The sequence below is a fragment of the Salmo trutta genome, chromosome 30 (genome assembly GCF_901001165.1).
Source record: "Salmo trutta chromosome 30, fSalTru1.1, whole genome shotgun sequence".
In the NCBI taxonomy this organism is placed as follows: domain Eukaryota; kingdom Metazoa; phylum Chordata; class Actinopteri; order Salmoniformes; family Salmonidae; genus Salmo; species Salmo trutta.
Window position 1 is genome coordinate 17530434 of NC_042986.1, and position 21862 is coordinate 17552295.

Genomic DNA, 21862 nt, shown 5'->3' on the forward strand with positions numbered 1-21862 from the left:
GTACCATCCTTCCACCTTCCTCTTATATGTGTTAGAAACAGTACAGTGCAGCCCACACTTATATTGTACTGCAGTTCAAGTCTAACTATAATACTGATCTGCTGTCTATCTACTCACTCAAGCATTTTGTATACATATTATAATAGCCTGTGTAATAATTGCAGTCATATTGTTGATATTATTCTCTCTGTGTTAGACTGCACCACCTTCCCCTGGTATACACGCTCTATGGACAAACCCTCCTCCCTCTCCCAGTGGTGGAGTCCCCAGTACCCTGGACCAGTACTTTGATCAACACGATGTCAAAGAGTCCTCCTACCACACCTTCATCTCTCGTCTAGACCTGCACATATGCAACGACAGTTCCTCAGCAGACCCCGGTTAGTCCCACAGACAGCGTAGCCTAGTGGTTAGACTAGTAACCGAAAGGTAGTAACCGAAAGGTTGCAAGATTTGAATCCCCGAGCTGACAAGGTACAAATCTGTCGTTCTGCCCCTGAACAAGGCAGTTAACCCACTGTTCCTAGGCCGTCATTGAAAATAGGAATTTGTTCTTAACTGACTTGCCTAGTTAAATAAAGGTAAAATAAATAAAAACACCCCAAAGATATGCCATGCACAGAATTAGACTATAACCTCTGACCCTCAAACTCATCTCTGGACCTTGAAGCCAGTTCCACTGCGGTTTTTCATTGTTGCCCTCTAATCTGTGACTGATTTAGAACTGGGACACCAGGTGTGTGCAATTAATTAACAGGTAGTACAGAAAACCAGCAGGCTCCAGACCTCGTAGGTTAAGAGTTTAATAGCCCTAAGCTATGACGTTTGTAGCTTTTCTGCCTGAAGTGATCTTATCTCTCATTTCTGGATGTCTTTAATTTAGACAATTAGTGGGTGAAAACACGCTTTGGTAATGAAATTTCACTTCCTATTGTTATAAAATAAAAATCCGATGCTGCTTCTCGCAGCGACTTTTGAGGATTTTACATGGTGGTGTGGTCAAATCAAACTTTATTTGTCAAATACAACAAGTGTAGACTTTACCGTGAAATGCTTACTTACAAGCCCTTAACCAACAGTGCAGTTCAAGAAGAAGAAAATATTTACCAGGTAGGCTAAAATAAAAAGTAATAATATAAGTATAACAATAACGAGGCTATATACAGGGGGCACCGGTACCGAGTCAGTGTGGGGGGTACAGGCTAGGTAATCTGTACATGTAGGTGGGGGCGAAGTGACTATGCATAGGTAACAAACAAACAGCGAGTCGCAGCAGTGTACAAAAGGGAGGGGTCAATGTAAATTGTCTGGTGGTGATTTAATGAATTGTTCAGCAGTCTTATGGCTTGGCGGTGGAAGCTGTTGAGGAGCCTTTTGGTCCTAGACTTGGCGCTCAGGTACTGGTGGTCTTCTGCAAAGTTGTTTCCACGGGTGGCAAAAAGCTAAATGAACATGACACAAGCTGAATTAAATGTAAAAGGCTTTGAAAATGAACAGCTTGCAGTATGTTCAGTGCTCCGCTGACATTTCAGAGATCCCCTCGTTTTTCAGAGAAATCTTTATATGGAAAGCGTATACTAAATTATTAAAATACTACATTTCATTTCTCTAAATCAATAACGGCTTACCTCTATATTGTTTTATGTCCTCCGGATTGGATAAGATGACCAGTTCAACGGTGAGCCTGTCAGTTTACCTTAATTCTCTCACAGCATCCAGCCTAGCTGCCCTTTTCCAGATTGTTGACCACTTTTTTTCTCTGGCCTCCATCGATTTAGTCACCCTAATATTGGCCATCCTGCAAGGGTAAAAAACTCCAATAACCTTTGAACAGATTATGATAGAGCAGGGGTTCCCAAACTTTTTTGGCCCACGACCCCAACCATGTGAAAATAATTATGTAATTAACAGCCAATGTTAACTTTTTTTTTGTGCTATTGCAGTCAATTGAAAAAAATCTAACAGTATTTTTGATTGTCTTCTCAACTCACCATCGCATACTTTTAATGTGGGGCTGTATGACAGTCGATTGCAAATAAGTCTTATATAATGTCTCTTATCTCACCACCACTAATGTGCTTGATGCATGTCGCGTCGGAGCTTCTCAAAATCAAGGGGTGTCGTTGACAGTGTGCACCTCCTCTCTGCTGTCACATCCAACCTGGATCGATATTTGGTTTTAATGCAGACACGAGCACTGAATCCAGCTTCACACAGATATGAGCTGGCGAAGGGTAGACTACCATGAGTTTTATGGTGTTTTCAAGACAACTGGGAACTCAAAAAATATGAGATCAAATCATGACGTCAGTGATCTTCTGGTGGGAAAGTCCGAGCTCTAGAAAGAGGCCTGAGTTCCCGAGTTGGAATTGGGAGTTGGATGACTTGTTGGACTTGTTAGAGCTTGTTTCTTTCAAAGTTCACAGTTGTCTTGAACGCACTGAAGTCGGAAGTCAGAGATTTCAGAGTTCCCATTTGTTTTGAATGTGGTATTAATGCGGAGAGGGAGATGGCAGGGTATTCCCTTTGAGTCAGGAACCAAAACTCCTCCGTAGTGACCCGTGAATGCGTTGTCTGCAGCATTCGGTCACATGATAGCTCGACCAGCTGTTCGATTTCACTTACCGGTATGTCAACTGAGCCAGGATCACAGTCAAACGGATTGGGTAGTAGGTCCCAAAGTGTTCTTCCAAGCGTTGGATGTGAGCAGTCACCACTTGTGTGGGACACTCATTAATGCTGTTTTCTGTTATTTTCTTTTCAATACAGAAAGTCAACCAAGTCTGTATTTTTTACATCCTTTGTGAATGACAACCGTTCCTCTCTCAATGTGAAAAATGTTTCCAACACTCCCCCTGGATAACCACTAAGCCTCGGTTTGAAATAGGAGACACATTCATAACTAGAGTGCAGAGGCCTGCCCGCCGTCCAGGCATAGATGGAGCCTCATCTGTGCAAAAGCCCACCATTCGATCCCGTATGGAATCTGTTTTTTGTCAATATAGCCACGCAGCACACTGAACATCCCCTATGCCATTTCATGCTCGGGAATCATAAGACAGAACAATATGTCCTCATGAATAGCTTCCCCCGACATGTATAGCGAACAAAAGTCAATGCATGGGCGTCTCTGCCCTCACAGCTGACGTCCGTTTGGAGAGCATAATCTCTCCGTGTCCCAGTCTGCTGTCCCCACATGCTTCAAGATGGCCACCATTGTTCCTGTACCCAAGAAAGCAAAGGTAACTGAACTAAATGACTATCACCCCGTAGCACTCACTTCTGTCATCATGAAGTGCTTTGAGAGACTAGTCAAGGATCATATCACCTCTACCTTATCTGTCACCCTAGACACACTTCAGTTTGCTTACCGCCCCAGTAGATCCACAGACGATGCCATCGCACTGCACAATGCCCTATCCCATCTGGACAAGAGGAATACCTATGTAAGAATGCTGTTGATTGACTATAGCTCAGCATTTAACACCATAGTAACCTCCAAGCACATCATCAGTACTCCCTGTTCACCCATGATTGCGTGGCCACGCACGCCTCCAACTCAATCAAGTTTGCAAACACCATCTCAACCGTGAAGCACGGGGGTGGCAGCATCATGTTGTGGGGGTGTTTTGCTGCAGGAAGGACTGGTGTACATCACAAAATTGATGGCATCATGAGGGAGGAAAATGATGTGGATATATTTAAGCAACAGCTCAAGACATCGGTCAGGAAGTTAAAGCTTGGTCGCAAATGGGTCTTCCAAATGTACAATGACCACAAGCATACTTCCGAAGTTATGGCTTAAGGACAACAAAGTCAAGGTATTGGAGTGGCCATCACAAAGCCCTGACCTCAATCCCATAGAAAATGTGTGGGCAGAACTGGAAAAAGTGTGTGCGAGTAAGGAGGCCTACTCAGTTACACCAGCTCTGTCAGGAGGAATGGGCCAAAATTCACCCAACTTTTTGTGGGAAGCTTGTGGAAGGCTACCTGAAACGTTTGACCCAAGATAAACAATTTAAAGGCAATGCTATCGAATACTAATTGAGTGTATGTAAACTTCTGACCCACTGGGAATATGATGAAATAAATAAAAGCTGAAATAAATCATTCTCTCTACTATTTTTCTGACATTTCACATTCTTAAAATAAAGTGATGATCCTAACTGACCTAGACAGGGCATTTTTAGTGGGATTAAATGTCAGGAATTGTGAAATATTGAGTTTAAATGTATTTGGTTAAGGTGTATGTAAACTTCCGACTTCACTGTACTTAGGCTTTATGTCACTGACCACTTTAATAAATGGAACACTAGTCACTTTAATAATGTTTACATATTTTGCATTTCTCATCTCATATGTATATACTGTATTCTATTCTACTGTATCTTAATCTATGCCGCTCTGACATTGCTCGTCCAAATATTTATATATTCTAAATTCCATTCCTTTACTTAGATTTATATGTGTTGTTGTAAAATTGTTAGATATTACTACACTGTTGGAGCTACAAACACAAGCATTTTGCCACACCCGCAATAACATCTGCTAAACACATGTATGTGACTGATACATTTTCATTTGATTTGATCAAAGTCTCTAATAATGTGTAGTTTCATAGTGTAGGGGGCATAGCCATTCACTGTGGGAATGATTCAAGTGCAACGGTCAGGTGCGGCCTTTTCCCATGATCTAAGGGCGCTTTCTCAAAATCCACCCTCCAATTAGGGTCTTGATGGTGAAAATTAGTTGTCAGAGGTGAACAAAGCTTTTGACCTCTGACCTCTCATGTCACACAGATGAGCCTCCTCCTCCATACTCTCAGGGTGCAATGCAGCTGACCTTCCGCAAGCTTGGTTTTGACTACTACCCCATCCACAGGCCTGGTGAGTGTACTTCCCCCGATTGGTCAAGAGACTTGTGCTCCTATTTGTTATAATTAGAGCTCACGTTTATTCACTGCTGTCCACAACGTCCGTTGTTAGTGCTCCCACTGAAATCTCAACCTATATTCAGACTTCTAGTAAGTCTCCTCTCCATTCATTCATGCAAACTAATAGCATTTTTGTACATAGTCCCCCCATTTTAAGGGACCAAAAGTATTGGGACAAATTCACTTATGTGAATTAAAGTAGTCAAAAGTTAAGTATTTGGTCTTAATACTCATTCATAGCACACAATGACTGCATCAATCTTGTGACTCTATACATTTGTTGGAAACATTTGCTGTTTGTTTTGGTTATAATCCTGAATGAATCGTGAATAATGATGAGTGAGAAAGTTACAGACGCACACATACCATACACCCCCCTGCCAAAACAAATGCTAACTTCCCCTGTTATTGTAATGGTGAGAGGTTAGCATGTCTTGGGTGTATGATATTTGTGCGTCTAACTTTCTCAATCCTTATTATTCACGATTCATTCCGGCTTATCCGTAATCATTGTAACATGATTCCTAGTATATGAAACCTCAACCTCCATTCAAACTTCTATTAAGCCTCCTCTCCATTCATTCATGCAAACTAATAGCCTGGATGGCGAAGGATGCCCATTGCTATTATTCTCAGTGGAATTATTTGACTGTAGAATGTGGAGCACCTCAATTCTTTCTAGAACTCTCCACTTCACTTCATCAGAACTACTGGTCTGTTACACAATTATGGAAAACACATTTTAAGGGAGATTGGATTGGTTTGCTTGAGCAATCATGCTAAATCCCAGATCAAATAGTAAAAAACAAAGCTTTGGAAAAAAATACTTGAAGTTGATGTATATAACTGGGATGTTATATCTTTTTTTTTATTAGGGTGTGTGATGGAATCTTTTCAACAATAACCCTGGTGATGCAGTGAACCCTATTGTATAACCTTAATGTATGACTTTGTATGATATGACCTGCAGGTGATGGCTGTCGGCATTGGGAGCGTCACTGTGGGGCGATGGATGCCCGGGCCCAGTGGGCTGGCATTCTACTGCAGGAGTTCCAGAGGAGGGTGGAAGCGTCAGGGATCCCTGGGCCAGACTCTAAGGTCCCCAACCAGGTCAAGGACTTCCCCGCTAAGAGGACCCAGGGTGAGACTTACTACAACACACTGCCAGGTCCTCTTACTGTAGTGGAATCTGATCCACCAACAGACAAGCACTACATAAACAAAATTCTGTGGACACCCCTTCAAATTAGTGAATTCAGCTATTTTGGCCACACCCGTTGCTGACCAGTGTATAAAATCGACCACACAGCCATGCTATCTCCATAGACAAACATTGGCAGTAGAATGGCTTTACTGAAGAGCTCAGTGACTTTCAACGTGGCACCGTCATAGGATGCCACCTTTCCAACAAGTCAGTTCGTCACATTTCTGCCCTGCTAGAGCTGCCCCGGTCAACTGTAAGTGTTGTTATTGTGAAGTAGAAACGTCTAGGAGCAACAACGGCTCAGCCGTGACGTGGTAGGCCACATAAGCTCACAGAACGGGACCGGCGAGTGCTGAAACATGTAGGGCATAAAACTGTCTGTCCTTGGTTGCAACACTCACTACCGAGTTCCAAACTGCCTCTGGAAGCAAATTTGGGTTTGGCGGATGCCAGGAGAACGCTACCTGCCCGAATGTATAGTGCCAACTGTAAAGTTTGTTGGAGGAGGTATAATGGTCTGGAGCTGTTTGTTATGGTTCGGGCTAGGCCCCTTAGTTACAGTGAAGGGAAATCTTAACGCTATAGCATACAATGACATTCTAGACGATTCTGTGTTTCCAACTTTTTGGCAACAGTTTGGGGAAGGCCCTTTTCTATTTCAACATGAAAAGTCCATACAGAAATGGTTTGTTAAGATCGGTGTGGAAGAACTTGACTGGCTTACAAATAGCCCTGACCTCAACTCCATCGAACACCTTTGGAATGAATTGGAACGCCGACTGCGAGCCAGGCCTAATCGCCCAACATAAGTGCCCGACCTAACTAATGTTCTTGTGGCTGAATGAAAGCAAGTCCCCGCGGCAATGTTCCAACATCAAGTGGAAAGCCTTCCCGGAAGAGTGGAGGCTGTTATAGCAGCAAAGGGGGGACCAACTCCATATTAATGCCCATGATTTTGGAATGAGATGCTCGACGAGCAGGTGCCCACATGCTTTTGGTAATGTAGTGTACCTAGTGATGAGAATAAATGGTTATTTACAAGTCACAGATACTGACGCTAAAAGTTTGACTTATGATATACACAGATGGACAACCCACCCCCAAGGCCAGCCCTCCTGAAAGGGAGCAGATCTCCAAGAGGACCTCAATAGCACAACCTCTCCTGGGGAACCCTCTTAAGAGGCTCCGCTCCAGCTGTGTGGTGGTACGAATGGATGACCTGGATATACATCAGGTGAGACAGGACTACCTATGTACAGGACTACCGTTAGACTTCCTCTGACATTGTTTTCTGTAATGAAGGCAGTCAAGTGTGCTATTCATTTTAAAAGGCTATCAATGGCAAGGACAGAAGACATGGAATGCAGCTGTTTGCACAGAATCGAGACCGGTTGATGACAGGAAAGCCATGTGAAGAAAATGAAATACTCTCTATGCACTATTACAGGATTTCCTAACCTGGCAATGTAGTTTTAGTTATATCATAGTAAGAGGGGAAACCCTTTTCTCCTCGCCACGCTCGAGTGCCCTAAAGCTTGTCAGCTGTGATGTAGAAAAACCCCTGCCAACACAAATAGAGCTAAGCAGTTCCTACTTTTACAGCCATAGAGGAAATCAGATATAATATGCAGCAAGCCATGATAAGGGGTATTTTGAGCTTGAGTTGGTGGTAATTTCCCCTTTCTCTGTAAATAATAAAAAATGTAAGACCTTTTGTAGTTTCATTTCATGAGATGGGATATGCAGTGAGCACCAGAGGTATTGGGACAGAGTTTTATTGTTTTGGCTCTGTACTCCAGCACTTTGGATTTGAAAGGATACAATGACTGTTGTTAAAGTGCAGACTGTCAGCTTTAATTTGAGGGTTTACTATTTTCATCCATATTGGGTGAACCGTTTAATAATTACAGCACTTTTTGTACATAGTCCCCCCATTTTAGGGGACCAAAAGTATTGAGACAAATTCACGTGTATTAAAGTAGTTTCTATACACATCTACATTAATTAATGTAGATGCCACCATGGTTACGGATAATCCTGAATGAATCGTGAATAATGTAGAAGTGTTAAGAAACATATTCTATTCTTATTTACAATAAAAGTGAATTAAATGACAAAATACATTATTTATCATTAATTTCTATTGGGCACAAAATAATCTGAAATACAACCAAAACAAGCAGCAAATGCATCCAACAAATTTGTAGAGTCACATGCTTGATGTAATCATTGCATGCTATGAATACCGGACCAAATCCTTAACTTTTGACTACTTTAATACACACAAGTGAATTTTTCCCAATACTTTTGGTCCTCTAAAATGGGGGGACTATGTACAAAAAGTGCTGTAATTTCTAAACGGTGAAAATACCCTCAAATTAAAGCTGACAGTCTGCACATCAACCTCATAGTCATTGTATAATTTCATCCACAGAGCCAAAACAACAACAAAATTGTCACTGTCCCAATACATTTGGAGCTTACTGTAGTTAATACTGCATTAAGTTCCTTTTACACTAAGTTTCACTCTGACCGTCAGAAAACTCATTACTTGTAAGTTTTTGTGTGAGAAAAGCACTTAAGAAATCAAATTCACATGAATAATTATTACCACCCCCTCTCCTCACACAGGTGTCTACAGGGGGGCGCCACAGCAAGAAGACCCAGTCCTTACTATCCTGTAACCGCAAGGCCCTGAACCTAGCAGACAATATACCAGCCATCCACCTGCAATTCACAGAGTATTACTTCCCTGACAACCCCGGTTTGCCTGGTATGAGCTAACCATATACTGTTGTGTGTGTTTCTTGCAAACTGCTATTTAGTCATTATCCTAGTAAATGATTCAAACTAGTTTCTAGCTGATCCTCCAATTCAATATTCTGTTCTCTTGTGGTGAAAGAAACAAACCATTAGAATATTATCTTACAACTGAAAATATGTCCCTCTCTCCATCCCGTCTCCTTCCCCAGTACCCAATACTAACCTATATGCCCAACTGAACGGCCTACAGCTGTGCCTGGACCCTGCCAGTCTGCTGTGGGTCAACCTGTTCTCTAGGGGCCTGCTGCGTACCCTGGAGCAGGTCAAAGCCTTCTACCACCTCCAGGACAGCAGCAAGGCAGAGGAGCACATGGACATCTACATGGACGCAGCTCAGATCAAGGTGAGACTGGTTGAATAAACCCAGACCAAGCTGTCAGAAGAAGAGTTGCATCATTGCAGTCAGTGTCCCTTTTGGCAGCAGAGTAGAGTTGCATCATTGCAGTCAGTGTCCCTTTTAGCAGCGAATAGAGTTGCATCATTACAGTCAGTGTCCCTTTTAGCAGCGAATAGAGTTGCATCATTACAGTCAGTGTCCCTTTTAGCAGCGAATAGAGTTGCATCATTACAGTCAGTGTCCCTTTTAGCAGCGAATAGAGTTGCATCATTACAGTCAGTGTCCCTTTTAGCAGCGAATAGAGTTGCATCATTACAGTCAGTGTCCCTTTTAGCAGCGAATAGAGTTGCATCATTACAGTCAGTGTCCCTTTTAGCAGCGAATAGAGTTGCATCATTACAGTCAGTGTCCCTTTTGGCAGCAGAGTATTACAGCTCATTACACAACTTTAAGTCATTTCAAGTGTTTCAAGTGTTGTTCAACCTTCCAGATGTTTGCCCTTAGGGACTTTTGTGTAGAAACACTGCTCTATTTGGTAATGGGTATGCAGTTCACCGTTTTGTAATGCTTCTGGCTTTCGTCTCCAGTTTTCTCTCCAATGAAATGGAAAGGGCCCATTTAAACTTTGGTGTTGATGTTATTACTGGGTTAGTGTATCAGGTCAGGAGATGACTGTGTTCCTGTTTCTGTGCCTCCCCCCTGTCTGTCTGCAGCTGATCATTCCCCTGGAGTCGTCCATCATGGACCACCAGGACCGGCCCCAGTCCCTAAGCATCACCGTTCCCCAGATGGTCCTCAGCAACACACGCCACTCCCCCCACGGCACCCGGGCCGACCTCCACACCACCTACAGCAGCTTCTCCACCTGCCACTTCTTCCAGTCAACTCCCCCTTGCTCCTTCCCCCGAGACCAGAGCTCCTTCCTCCCCCTACCCTCTGCCTTCCTCCAGCACTCCCTGGAGATGGAGCCCCTGTCCCTGTCTGAGAAGAGGCCCCTAAGGCCCAAGGATGTCTGGTTCCTCAGCCTGTCCCGTCTGTCCATGAGCTTCGAGGGGGCGCGGAAAAGCAACAGGGGCAGAGCTCACCCCTTCGTGGAGCCTTTCACCATTTCTGTGTGGATGTGTCGTCCGTCTGCGTTTAAGGGCAGTTCCCTGGTCTCCTCCCCCAATGAACCAGCTCCTGTTGATCCCAACCATAAAACCCCAGAACAGCATGAAAACCACCTGTCGCCCAACCTGGAACACAACCAGGACAGTCAACAGGAGGTTGCAATGGCTTCTATCCACTTCCTGGCCCAGGCCATCACACCGGTCAAGGTGTGGCTCAACCACTACCAGTATGTTGCCCTGTTGCGGATGAAGGACACCCTGGCCAGGCTGGGGCACGAGCTGGGCCGGGACACCAGGGACGCTAAGCAGGCCAGGGGCCAGGAGGCTGACCCTCCTACGGTGTGCTTAGCCCTCCTAATGGACTCAGTGGAGCTGGGGCTCCTGCTACCACCTGCAGCCACAGAGCCAGAGGAGGAGGCCCACACCCCAGGGTCTGAAAGCCCCAGCCTGACAGACTCCGATCTCTCCCCCACTCACCAGTCTACTTCGCCAGGCCCTCTGGAGGACAGTGGGATAGGAAACACCACTGCCACCGTCAACAGCTCTCCTCCCCTTGAGCAGGAGGTGGATGGTGTGGTAGAGGAGGCCAGCGAGGCAGTGGAGGTCATGGAGGGGGAGATGGCCCAGGGGGATGGCAGTGGTCCTGTTCTCTCTCCTCCCTTCTCCCCTGAACACCATCCCTCCCTCCTGTCCAGGGACCCCTCTACCTTCAGCCTGGAGGGAGAGCTGTCCACTGCCCTCACCTCCACCAAGGACGTCACCAAAGATGCCATTAGTGCCTCCCTGGACCTGACTAAAGGGGCGTTCTCCATCACAAAAGATGCCTTCAGCTTCATGAGTCGCGGGTCGGGGATGAGCAAGCTTTTCAATCCACAGGCCAAGTAGGTTTCCCAGCATGTTCTCCTGCTGTGCTTCCAGGTCCATATTGTAAACTGTATGGATATGGTTTTACTGGTGTGAATGAACATAAAGGCTGTTGACCCTAATTCACCCTCTGTTTCTGTTTGTGTAGGGAGCAGCGCCCTGAGGAGGGGTCCCCCATGGCCAGCCTGCGGCTCCAGTCCATGAACCAGTCTCTCTCGCAGCACTCATTTGACAGCGCTATCCTGGACGGCAGCCTGCCCAACGACCACCTCTCAGTGGAAAGCGACGCCAGCGAGAACTTTGTCATCCTCATGGATGGTAACTCCCCACAATATCATCAGTCACTTCAAAACCATCCAAACTCTACAACACACATGCTTATTGTATCAAGAGCATACAGAACATTTAAAAATAAAGATATACTATCTATATAGTAAGATGATTTAAAAACAATAATCTTGAATCCCACTGGACAATAGAGTTTTTCCCATGTGTTCTGTTGTGGTTTCAGAGTCAGGGGTAGAGTCCATGATGCGGCCCAACGGCACCCCGGGGCCCAGTGGAGGCAGTCCTGCCCTGGGGACAGAGGGGGGGTCCTCAGCTGACCTGAGCAGCTCCCTGTCCCAGAGCATTGAGGACATCACACAGGACACAGTGGGTCCCATTTACATACATACACTGTCCAGTGTGACTGTGACATTAGAGGCATTGTCAGCACTTTCACTGTATATGCTCGGCAATCGTACTGTATTTGTAAGCTGAGCAATGCAGAATTGTTATTGTGGATAACTGATTGTGCTGTGGTGTGCTGTGCAGGCCTCTGTGTTGTTGCTGGTGCTCAGTGGGATGGCCTGTGTGGCAGACCTGAAGGGAGAAGACCTGGTGGTGGCAGTGGAGGCCCAGGATCTCATCCTAAGACAGATGGGCAACGTCAGGGTCTCTGACCTGCTGACCGAACTGATGCCAGGTAACTAACTGCAAGCTACGGATGGAACTATGCTTTTATCCATTCTGGATGACCGCCAGAGGCAGATTTGGATAATAATCCAGCGTAAAGACTGCCTCTGTCAGTCATCGAAAATGAAATAGAACTTAACTACCTAAAGACCCTGCACCTTACTGAGCATCAGTCACACTCAGCATCTGTCTCAACACACTGGCTCTCAATTTCGAATAAAAATGGTTCCTTTTGTCAGAGAACACTCTGTCCTCCCAACCCACTCATTCTCTCCGATTCCCTGTAAAACACCTGTTATATCCACTCACAAAAAGAAAAACTACACCTTATGGGACAACGCAGAGTGTGAAGAGACACACAGACACACACACTTGCAAATTCACACAGTGGCTAGCACACGCACTCTACACACACATACATTTTAATATTGAATATATTGTAGTGTTATACATTTTGTGTTGTAGAAATCTAGTGGTGTAATGATGTTATATGATGTACCGTTTTATATTATTAGTTTTTTTGTGTGATGTGTGTGTCTTAATGTCCTTAGACCCCAGGAAGAGAGTAGCTAATGGGCATCCATAATAAATACAAATACATACTCATATTGTGACATAATCACTCCTGTAATCACCTCACTCTCCCAGTGTAACTACTAAAGACTCTCAATGCTACTTTTAGACCACTCTGCATCCATAGTACCCATTCTCTGACTACACAACACACCATTTTTGACATGATGTCCGTAGCGCCAGGTGGGTCTACGGTTGGCCAGAGGCAAGGCTGCAGGGCAGTTCCCGTGGTGGGCATACGGATGGAGATGGGTCCTTCTGCAGCGCGGCATGGTTCTCTGTCTGCGTTGGTGGGTCACCTGGAGCTGGGTGTGCGAGGCTGTCGGGTGGATCTGTTGGTTTCTACCCTGGCCACCCTGGGGCCCTTCCTGGAGGATGAGCTCAGTGCTGACGTCCAACCCATTAAGATCCGGCTGGAAAACGTCACTATCACTCTGAAGGTCAGCTGGTAACAGGGAGACCATGGAACTCTGTTGGGGTCAGATAATGTTATTTGATGTGTAGCCTGTTTTTATATGTGGTAAGATCCCAACAGTGTTCCATAGGATACAGATTTAATAAATGACAGTTAGCCTGCCATCCATGCAATGGAGTTAACAAGTGTTTTCCCCTCCTGTTTAGGATGATGGTCCCAAGGTCTACCCCACGGCCCCCCAGCCCCAACCTGTCACCTTTACCGTAGACCAGGTGGTTGTGGAGCGGTCTGATGACGGCATTTTGAGAATCAAAGGTGATTGGGGGAGAGGAGACGGACATGTCTTTGAATATTACAATGATTTTGTCTCTCACTGCTTGAATGACATCGAATAACAGGAGTCATCTTTATTTCTAAATATGTATTGTCTTGCCTTGCAGGTGGTGAAGGCCCAGTCCCAAGAGACTCAGCAGGTGGTGCTGTGGTATGTTTGGAGAAGCCAGACAGTTTTTGTTCTGTCCAACAATCGCAGATCACGGTAGATCTCTACACCCACTCACACTGGCTCACCAGTATCAGTAAGGATTAGGCTAGTTCCAACCACCATGTAAAATGAAAGCGTAGCATACATAAAGTGATTATTCACGATAGCACAGTCCCTACAATAGTTGCATTGTACTTATGGTTTTTAACCTTAAATGTGTGTGAAACGGTTGATATAGAAACGCATGTACTCACAGGGCTTAACCATGCATCTACTGATGCAGATCCTGTGTTCCTGTTGTAATAGCAGAAGGATCTATTCCTACCGAGACAGTTGTAGTACTCTTGTTCTTGTCTGGTTCTCTTGTTAAGGCTAAGAGGGGCCAAATCAGGGTAGCAATTACAGCTGAAGAGATTTAGCATACTTGCCCTGGCAAAGAAACATTATTTAGAAGTGAAAAGCAATAAAGACAACAACCTTTTCCCTTCAGAATACTTTCCTGGAGTCGCCGCTATCGGAAGCTCAGTCGGCCCTCTCTCAAGCCCTCACTGACCGAGAGCGTCTCCTCTTGGAAGTCAGGAAGTACGATCCCATGTTTGACCTGTGACCGCTTTACTTCCCCGGCCAGCAGAGGGCAATATACTGGCACTGCATCAATAAGGGAGTAAAGGAACTGAAAGAAATGTCTGGACAAAATTAGCTGTCTGAACCCAGGCATATGACAATTTCTAAAGAACAGTGATGAGAACCTAACAGTGGAATCCACCCTGATGGTTCCAAAGTTCAAGCTCTTGTAATGAATTGCACAAACGAACAGTGTGTCACTTCCAGAGAACACATAGGGGGCCCCTGTAGAAAACAGGAGCCCTACTGTAGTCACTCTTTACACACTGAGGTATATGACGGGTATTGCTGTACATTTAAAGCTATTTACACCTAGTTTGAATTTAAACCACCATAGAGAATAGTTGACTCATTGTTGTGCTGCACCTCACTGGCCATCTATCTTTAGCAAATCTTTTATTTGAAGAACAGATGCCAAAATGAGTCTACTATGCAGTCTTCTATGCAGAGAACTGTCAGTTTAGTAGTGTTAAGAGTCCATTGATGTTGTTTCCTGTACAAATCTTTCACTGTCAGGCATGCCCTGTGAAAACCACTAGAGCTCTAGGAATGTTGGTGTGTGGGTTTACAAACACCCACCAAGCTGCAACTATAAAACTGCTCACTATTGTAAAGTAGATCCTGTTCATAGTTGTACATAACTGTACGTCTGTATAGTTAGTAGCTGGTATTTTAGATGCATTCATGTAACGTTGTTTAGGACGATAGTGTATTAAATAGAAGTGGGAAAGGGAAAGAAAAACACTGACTTAAAGCAGTACTGCATTGTAAACATGGAGCTCCTGTCTGTGGGATCACCAGACGCACTTCCGCATATCTAACCTTTTGAATGGTTGTGTATCCGAGAAGGGGAAAGCTCTCTCCACACTGTTCTCAGATACCAGATCAAAACATTCCCCAGTCTTATTGAAACGTATATGATTTTTTGTTACTGTAAAACTACATTTGGTGGTTGAATGTTCAGATGACACATGCTTTCTGATCTTTTGAGGACAGTTAAGACAATGGTTATGGTACATTAACTGGTTTAGTTTGTTACTTGAGAGGTGTACCCTGCACTCAGACAGTTATTAGTTGATCTCCTTTACTCACCCATCTGCATGGAGAAACACCATCTAGGCATATACTAATACCTCACTGACCATCTATAGAATTAGACTTCAATAAGTCCTTCTGCTATCCCTAACTTTTAGATACAGGGGATTGGATTGGGGTATATTAATCTATGGTTAGAAGCCCCTGTTTTGGATCCCAGTATGGATGAAATGTAGTGTTGTTATTATTTTGATATGAACTGTTACAGGCAGTCATGAATATTTACTTTTTGCAGCTATTTTAAATCATTTTTGATAAGACAGTGTTGCTACTAGCCATCTCAACAAACACATTGCACAGCCATCAGATCAAAGAATACATAGAGATACTGCATCTTAATTGCGTATATATATACACAAAATATGTATAATGCTTTTATCTACACTAAAACTGACAGGTGCACTAATGCCAATTTGTTGTATTCTACACATTGGGTACCTTTCTATTACTATGGAACACCTGTGAAGCCTTTGTACTAATTGGAGTTATATTATTTAATGTGGTTATATAATTAGATTTTTTTTTGTAATTATAGGATATCTAATGTGGAGGTGACAAAATGTATTATTTGTAAAAAATGTCTTGTCTCAGAAGATTGGTACTTGAGAGGAGAGACATTGGGTTAACGTTACTTAGATCAAAGTCACACTCAGCAAAACAAGTGTGAATAGGGAGAAAGTCAAATGGGTCAAGAAGAGACTTGTGTATGTGGTATGGTGCTAACAAGTTAACTAACCCTTCTTTGAGCTTTTAGCGTCATTCTCCACTCTCTTCTGAGTGGAACTGCGAGACCTCTGGTGGCCATAATAATATACCACTGTACCAAGCCTCTGGGGTTGTTTCTCTGGTTGCCTTCTGATATTAATGTATGAATGATAGTGTTACATTCTGATTGAGGGAAGTAGCATGAAGCAAAGGAGGAATTCTGTTTTACCCATAGCCTGAGAACAGTTTTAAGCTATTTTTTTTTTTTTAAATGTAAAAGCGCAAATGCCTAAGGTTAAGAAATTAACAATTGTCTAATGTGTCAGTTTTTTCCCTCGTCATGCATGTTTGTATTTGAACATTCCCTCAAGGTCACATTCAGTGTAACAAAGCAGGGATTCCGTTCTCAATAATATCAACAACTCTCAGAAAATACATACTGCTACCCAATTGTTTTTTTGATTGTAGATATTTGCTTTTAGTTTTTTTTGCATGGCCTTGGCTGTAGCTACGTTTCCATCCAATTGGCGACAGATTTTCATGTGAATATTCTATAATCCGCATTAAAACAATATGCCCATTTTCCCACCAGAGTCGTTTCCATCATATTGATTTGTTGCGGTTAAAGGTTGTGCGCGATGTAGTGCACATAAAAGTAACTTTTGCGGTTAAATTCCCATGTACCGAATCAAAAATAAATGTTCAACTCTACTGATGGTTTTGTCACAAAAAAATTGCGTTATATAGACGGGTTGGTTGTTTAAGCAATAAGGCCGGAGTGGGTGTGGTATATGGCCAATATACCATGGCTAAGTGCTGTTCTTAGGGACTACGCAACCAGAGTGCCTGGATACAGCCCTTAGCCGTGGTATATTGGCCATATACCACAAACCCCAGAGGTGCCTTATTGCTATTATAAACTGGTTACCAACGTCATTAGAGCAGTACAAATAAGTGTTTTGTCATACACGTGGTATACGGTTTGTTATACCACGGCTTTCAGCCAATCGGCATTCAGGGCTCGACCCACCCAGTGTATAATTAAGAACAACACGTGATGCAGGCGAAACAGACAGGGTAGGCTTAGACACTTGACATTTTGTCTCAAAATGTATTTATTTTTAAACATAAATACATTTGCACAATAAGCACTTGTCTCTCAAATACATTGTTACAGTTATTGGTTAGCTAGTGAATTTTTGCTATATTAGCATAGACATGACATGGTATCAATAATATTATAAACTGGATGGTTCGAGCCCTGAATGATGATTGGCTGAAAGTACCATATACGAATTTGACAAAACATTTATTTTTACTGCTCTAATTACGTTGGTAACCATATCGATGCGCACACATTTTCTTGACGTTGTCAGCCAATCTGTCTAAACCTGGTTATTGTAAGTGATGTGGAAGGAAAATGGTCCCTAGTTAGAAAGCTGTTGTCTGACTGACTAAACTCGTCTAAAATCCATGCTCACCCCCTCCTTAGAACAACTCTCTCCATCCGCAGCAGGGTGACCACTCAGCCCCCAGCCAGCTTCCACTTCACAGGGGGGAGCCTGTCAAGTTACATTTCTGCTGCCCCCTTCAACTGTTCTGGGTTACCATGACAACAGCCCTGAGCCAGCCAAATAGTGCCATGCGTGAGGGGGTGGGACTGGCATACTCTGTCCCTTTAGTCATTAGAATGACTTTGCAAAAATATAGTATTCTCATTGTTGTGGAAGGAGTGGGTGCGTGCATGTAATAACTGAATGGATTGTTATTTTGCTCTGGATTATTTGCACTTTTAAGTGTTGTACATTAACTGGAAATTGCACTTGCTTAGTGCGACAGTGAGAGAATCATCCCAGAGAAGATAATGTCCTGATACATTTGTTGAGACCCTCTGACTGTTTGTCAAATTTGTTTAACACTTGCTTAGAATTCCTCACCTAAGATGTTAATGTCATTCAATAAGACTCATGTAAACTTGGTTCTGTGAACCAAATTAGTATTGTGAGAATTTTTCAAAGTGATAAAATATTGACGCAACCTTTATTTGTGTGCCGTCTATTGTCCTAGTGTAGGTTGGTGACTGATCTTTACACAGTATGGTTTTCACACATTTATTGGTCAGAGAGCAGGTTTGAGGTTAGCGTCCTATAACATGCACACACACAATCTCAATTTACGAGACTTTACCTGTCCTCTAATGAGAAAATAATACATTTTATTTATTGAAATATGTCTTATTGACCCAAATTCTGTATTAAAACACTTTTTTCCATGAGGCACTAGCAGGGACCAATTTTGGATACATCCTTTCATCTTTATGCTTCAGCTCAAATAATAAGTAGATCTAATATTTTCATCAAACATTGATGCTATTCTATTATTGACAAGTATATCCAATAAATACCCTCAACTAACACAGAGATTGACTTTGGAGTTGGACTATTCCTGACAGCAGTATACTGCATTTGCCTTCATGGCCAGACATTCTCAATGCCAGTGGACATTGGAATAGAGAGAATGAACATGATAAAGTGGTGTGTAAGTTGCCACCATCTAAAAGGTGGAATACATCCCTGTTTGGCTCTGTCCATCTATTATCAGCAAGGCATGAGTGGCTCAGTGGAAGAGAATGTTCTTGTGCTTTATATTGGGGATCTGCTCTGTTCGTTAGCCTCCTGACAGCCTTCCTCATGTGCTTGGGCTGCAGGGGAGGCATGTCTCCCCTCTTCTCACACACGTCCAGAGCTGCAGGGCCAAACAGAAGAAAGTTAGAGTTGTCAAAATGCCTCAAAGTCTTTGTTGGTGGAGATGCAAGACAATCAAGAACTCATGTCTGGTCAATATTAACCCAGCGATGTCCTTTACTCACCTTCTTCCACTATTTCTCCAGCAAATACCGGACATGGCGATAACCACATTTTGAGAGACTGAGGATCCTGTGATGGACTGTATCAACCAGGTAAAGATAAACATATGTTGAAATACAGCATACATGCATCAGTGAATTTTCTGATTGAAATTGATTCAGATGAAATATTACATAAAACTGCCTAAAGGTCTTACCTTCTTTATAGCAGCTTTAGGGAAGGCAGACGTCTGTACATCTCATAGCAGTTAAAGCTGCTCCTCAGAAAAGGAGGAGACAAACCCTGGACAACACAAGGGGAAAATGTTAATGTACAAATTCTTGCAACAAATATTTGTCTTTATGCAGTTACCACAAACGCTTGGTTAATATAATGTACAGTATCTGAATCTTATTGCATCTTCTGCATCTCATCCTCATCAACCTTTTGGCACCTCTCCGTTTTCTCTCAGGCTCCACTTTCAGCATTTTGGAAGAAGGGTGACCTGCGACTCCCTCATCTCCAGCCAGAGTTCTTCAGCAGGTCATGCAAAGTAAACAGAATTGTAGGGAAGATGTAACAAATAGTTAACTATATCTTGAATGCGGCTAGTGAGCTCTGTTGGGAGGTTGTTGTTGTAGGGTTCCAGTACTTTTGGGGCCAATTTTTTCTATATCATGACACTCTTTATAAGTTATAGTTATTCCAACAACAACACACTTACCTGTTTGTTGACTGATTGTGAGGATGGATCTTCAGTGTCTGCATCCGAGGTCACGGGTACTTCTAAAGTGTCTTCGGTTTTAGGGCTTTCTCCAGCAGCCAATGATTTCTCAGAGTTGGAAAAAGGATTTATCAGAGCCGGGTCTGCCATAGCTCATTTGAAATCTTACCACACCAATCGAATTTATAATTCTGCAACAGTCAAAGCGGCAATGGTCGACTCCAGAAACAAACTAGCTAGCTGCTAGCCAAAAAAATAACTTCACAGCTAACGTTAGCTACGCTCACTTACTAGCCTCATAGAACTTCAGTATATCTCGTTTATTGACCGTTAGGTGCTTTAGTAAAATACTAGCTAAAGCACGAAAGAAAAATGTTTTGACGCAACATCAAAACATTTTTTTAGAACATTCGCGGCCGGAAGCTGCTGCTGAAATCCACTTCCTTTTCCCGGGTTGTCACTAGTTACCATAGCCACAAAGTCATAAACCCCGCCCATTTCTAAAATGTATTTTTTTAAACCTAACCTTAATCACATTGCTAACCTTACGCCTAACCATAACCTTAAATTAAAACCAAAAAGCACATTTTTATTTTCATGAATTTTTACGATATAGCCAATTTGGACATTGTGCTTGTGGTAACTAGTGACAACTCCTTTACAACTTTATTGTTCTTTATTGAGAGAATACTGAAAACAATTTGCGATTTTTTTGTTTTGTTTATAGTTATGTCTTTTCTCTGTCAGTTGAGTAAAGATACACACACTCAGTTATATTTTGTCCAGTGCTTTAGTTGAGTATTTCCATTCAACTAGTCATAATGCTTTGCTTGTCAATGGGAAATAAAATACTATGCTATTTTTTCAGATGATGCTCATTTGGTAATCGAAGTTTTAAATTATATCAATAGCCTCTATTATTAACTGGAAAATACTTTGAACTTTCTGGCACCCACATATATTTTGTGTTTTATGATCCTACAGTTTTTTTTAAGGAGAGAGAAAGGATGTCAACATAGCTGATTATTGCATGTACAATCATGTGCACATGCACTGTGCACTTACTGTATTTAGTACAAAGATTTATTTTGTGCATATTGGTAATAGAATAATCACCAACTAATTCACCAAAATTAGAAATTATGAAAAAAATGACTGATCGACGTCAGATAGGGGCAGTTTCGAGGAAGTGACGCGCGCATGAGACTGGGCGAAGGAAGTTTGCTCCGTGGTACTGAACGAAACTTTTCCCCGGAGCTACAGTGGAAGATCAGAACAATCCTGGAGATTTGTGTTGCTGGGAGAGTGATCCAGTCGTGCAGGGAACCATTGTTTTCCTCAGTACGCCTGTGAGATTGGTAGAGGACCGCAAAGGATTTTTTTCTCCCGTTTTCTAACCCCCTACTCTATCCGAGATGGGGAAGGAGCAGGAACTCCTAGAGGCGGCGCGCACTGGAAATCTTGCCGCTGTGGAAAAGCTTCTTTCTGGGAAACGACAATCGACTGGAAGTGGCAGTGGATCATCGGGGACTAGTGGAAGCAGCAATATCAGTGGTCACAATGCGTCTCACCCACTTTCCAGCCTTCTCAGGTAGGGGAGATCAGTGGATGAATGGGAGGCAGAGCGCGAGGTGTTCCAACCAGGAACGTCGTTTCATGGGCGCGTTGTAAACGGCACAGCCACGTTCAGTAAACAACCCCCCGGATCAATCAATTTATTGTATTTCGGTTGCTATAACAGCAGTAGCTATTAATTTGTTAATTTGCATCCATGCAGTGGACCCTTGCTTCGCCATGTTTAATAACATGTTCACGTAGCCATGCACGCGCAATGAAGTGCCTCTTTGTTAGATGATCGTCAGTGAAAAATAAATAAATGTAATGCAACATAAAACTCAACATATTCAAGATGTAGTAGATTGCAACCTCTAGTCCTCATTTGTTTGTGTGGGCAGCTAAACTACTCACATGCTTTTTGGTTAGACATTTTGGAACGTTGAGAAAAATAGTCTACGAACGGCCAAGCATAATTATAAAAATGTTTTTTTATTGTCACAGGTGCAGTGAAATGTGTTGTTTTATACAGGGTCAGACATAGTATTACGGAATTAGGGTTAAGTACCTTGCTCAAGGGCACATCGACAGATTTGTCGGCTCTGTATTCAATTC

The 21862-nt window shown here is 43.1% G+C and overlaps 2 protein-coding genes and 1 long non-coding RNA gene across 11 annotated transcripts in view; 2 read left to right on the forward strand and 1 right to left on the reverse strand.

Moving 5' to 3' along the window:
• LOC115168137 (UHRF1-binding protein 1) overlaps positions 1-16716 on the forward strand; it is a 58586-nt gene extending 41870 nt beyond the window's left edge. Inside the window, exons 13-26 of the mRNA XM_029723108.1 lie at positions 197-380; positions 4800-4886; positions 5904-6074; positions 7223-7371; positions 8769-8910; positions 9110-9303; positions 10011-11287; positions 11419-11588; positions 11782-11924; positions 12087-12237; positions 12978-13240; positions 13422-13530; positions 13656-13753; positions 14190-16716. Of these exons, the coding sequence (XP_029578968.1) occupies positions 197-380; positions 4800-4886; positions 5904-6074; positions 7223-7371; positions 8769-8910; positions 9110-9303; positions 10011-11287; positions 11419-11588; positions 11782-11924; positions 12087-12237; positions 12978-13240; positions 13422-13530; positions 13656-13753; positions 14190-14306 (3255 nt within the window). The 3' untranslated portion in view covers positions 14307-16716. The remainder of the gene's footprint in view (positions 1-196; positions 381-4799; positions 4887-5903; positions 6075-7222; positions 7372-8768; positions 8911-9109; positions 9304-10010; positions 11288-11418; positions 11589-11781; positions 11925-12086; positions 12238-12977; positions 13241-13421; positions 13531-13655; positions 13754-14189) is intronic.
• Positions 16717-18220: 1504 nt separating this feature from the next.
• On the reverse strand, positions 18221-20189 carry LOC115168145 (uncharacterized). 2 transcript variants are annotated; one of them, XR_003870627.1, is made up of 5 exons: positions 19694-20187; positions 19414-19503; positions 19187-19272; positions 18993-19069; positions 18221-18868 (listed from the first exon to the last, which is right to left on the reverse strand). It is a non-coding gene; the product is annotated as an uncharacterized LOC115168145 (long non-coding RNA). The 2 variants fall into 2 exon arrangements; XR_003870626.1 differs by having other exon boundaries at positions 19187-19503; positions 19694-20189.
• Positions 20190-20602: 413 nt separating this feature from the next.
• The window catches only part of LOC115168138 (ankyrin repeat and SAM domain-containing protein 1A), a 119024-nt gene continuing 117764 nt past the window's right edge, over positions 20603-21862 (forward strand). For 3 of the 8 annotated variants that reach the window (XM_029723109.1, XM_029723110.1, XM_029723114.1), the window contains exon 1: positions 20604-21284. In XM_029723109.1, coding sequence (XP_029578969.1) covers positions 21109-21284 — 176 coding nt within the window. In that variant the 5' untranslated portion in view covers positions 20604-21108. Of the gene's footprint in view, positions 21285-21862 lie in introns of all 8 variants that reach the window. The other 5 variants (XM_029723112.1, XM_029723113.1, XM_029723111.1 and 2 more) reach the window with 4 other exon arrangements.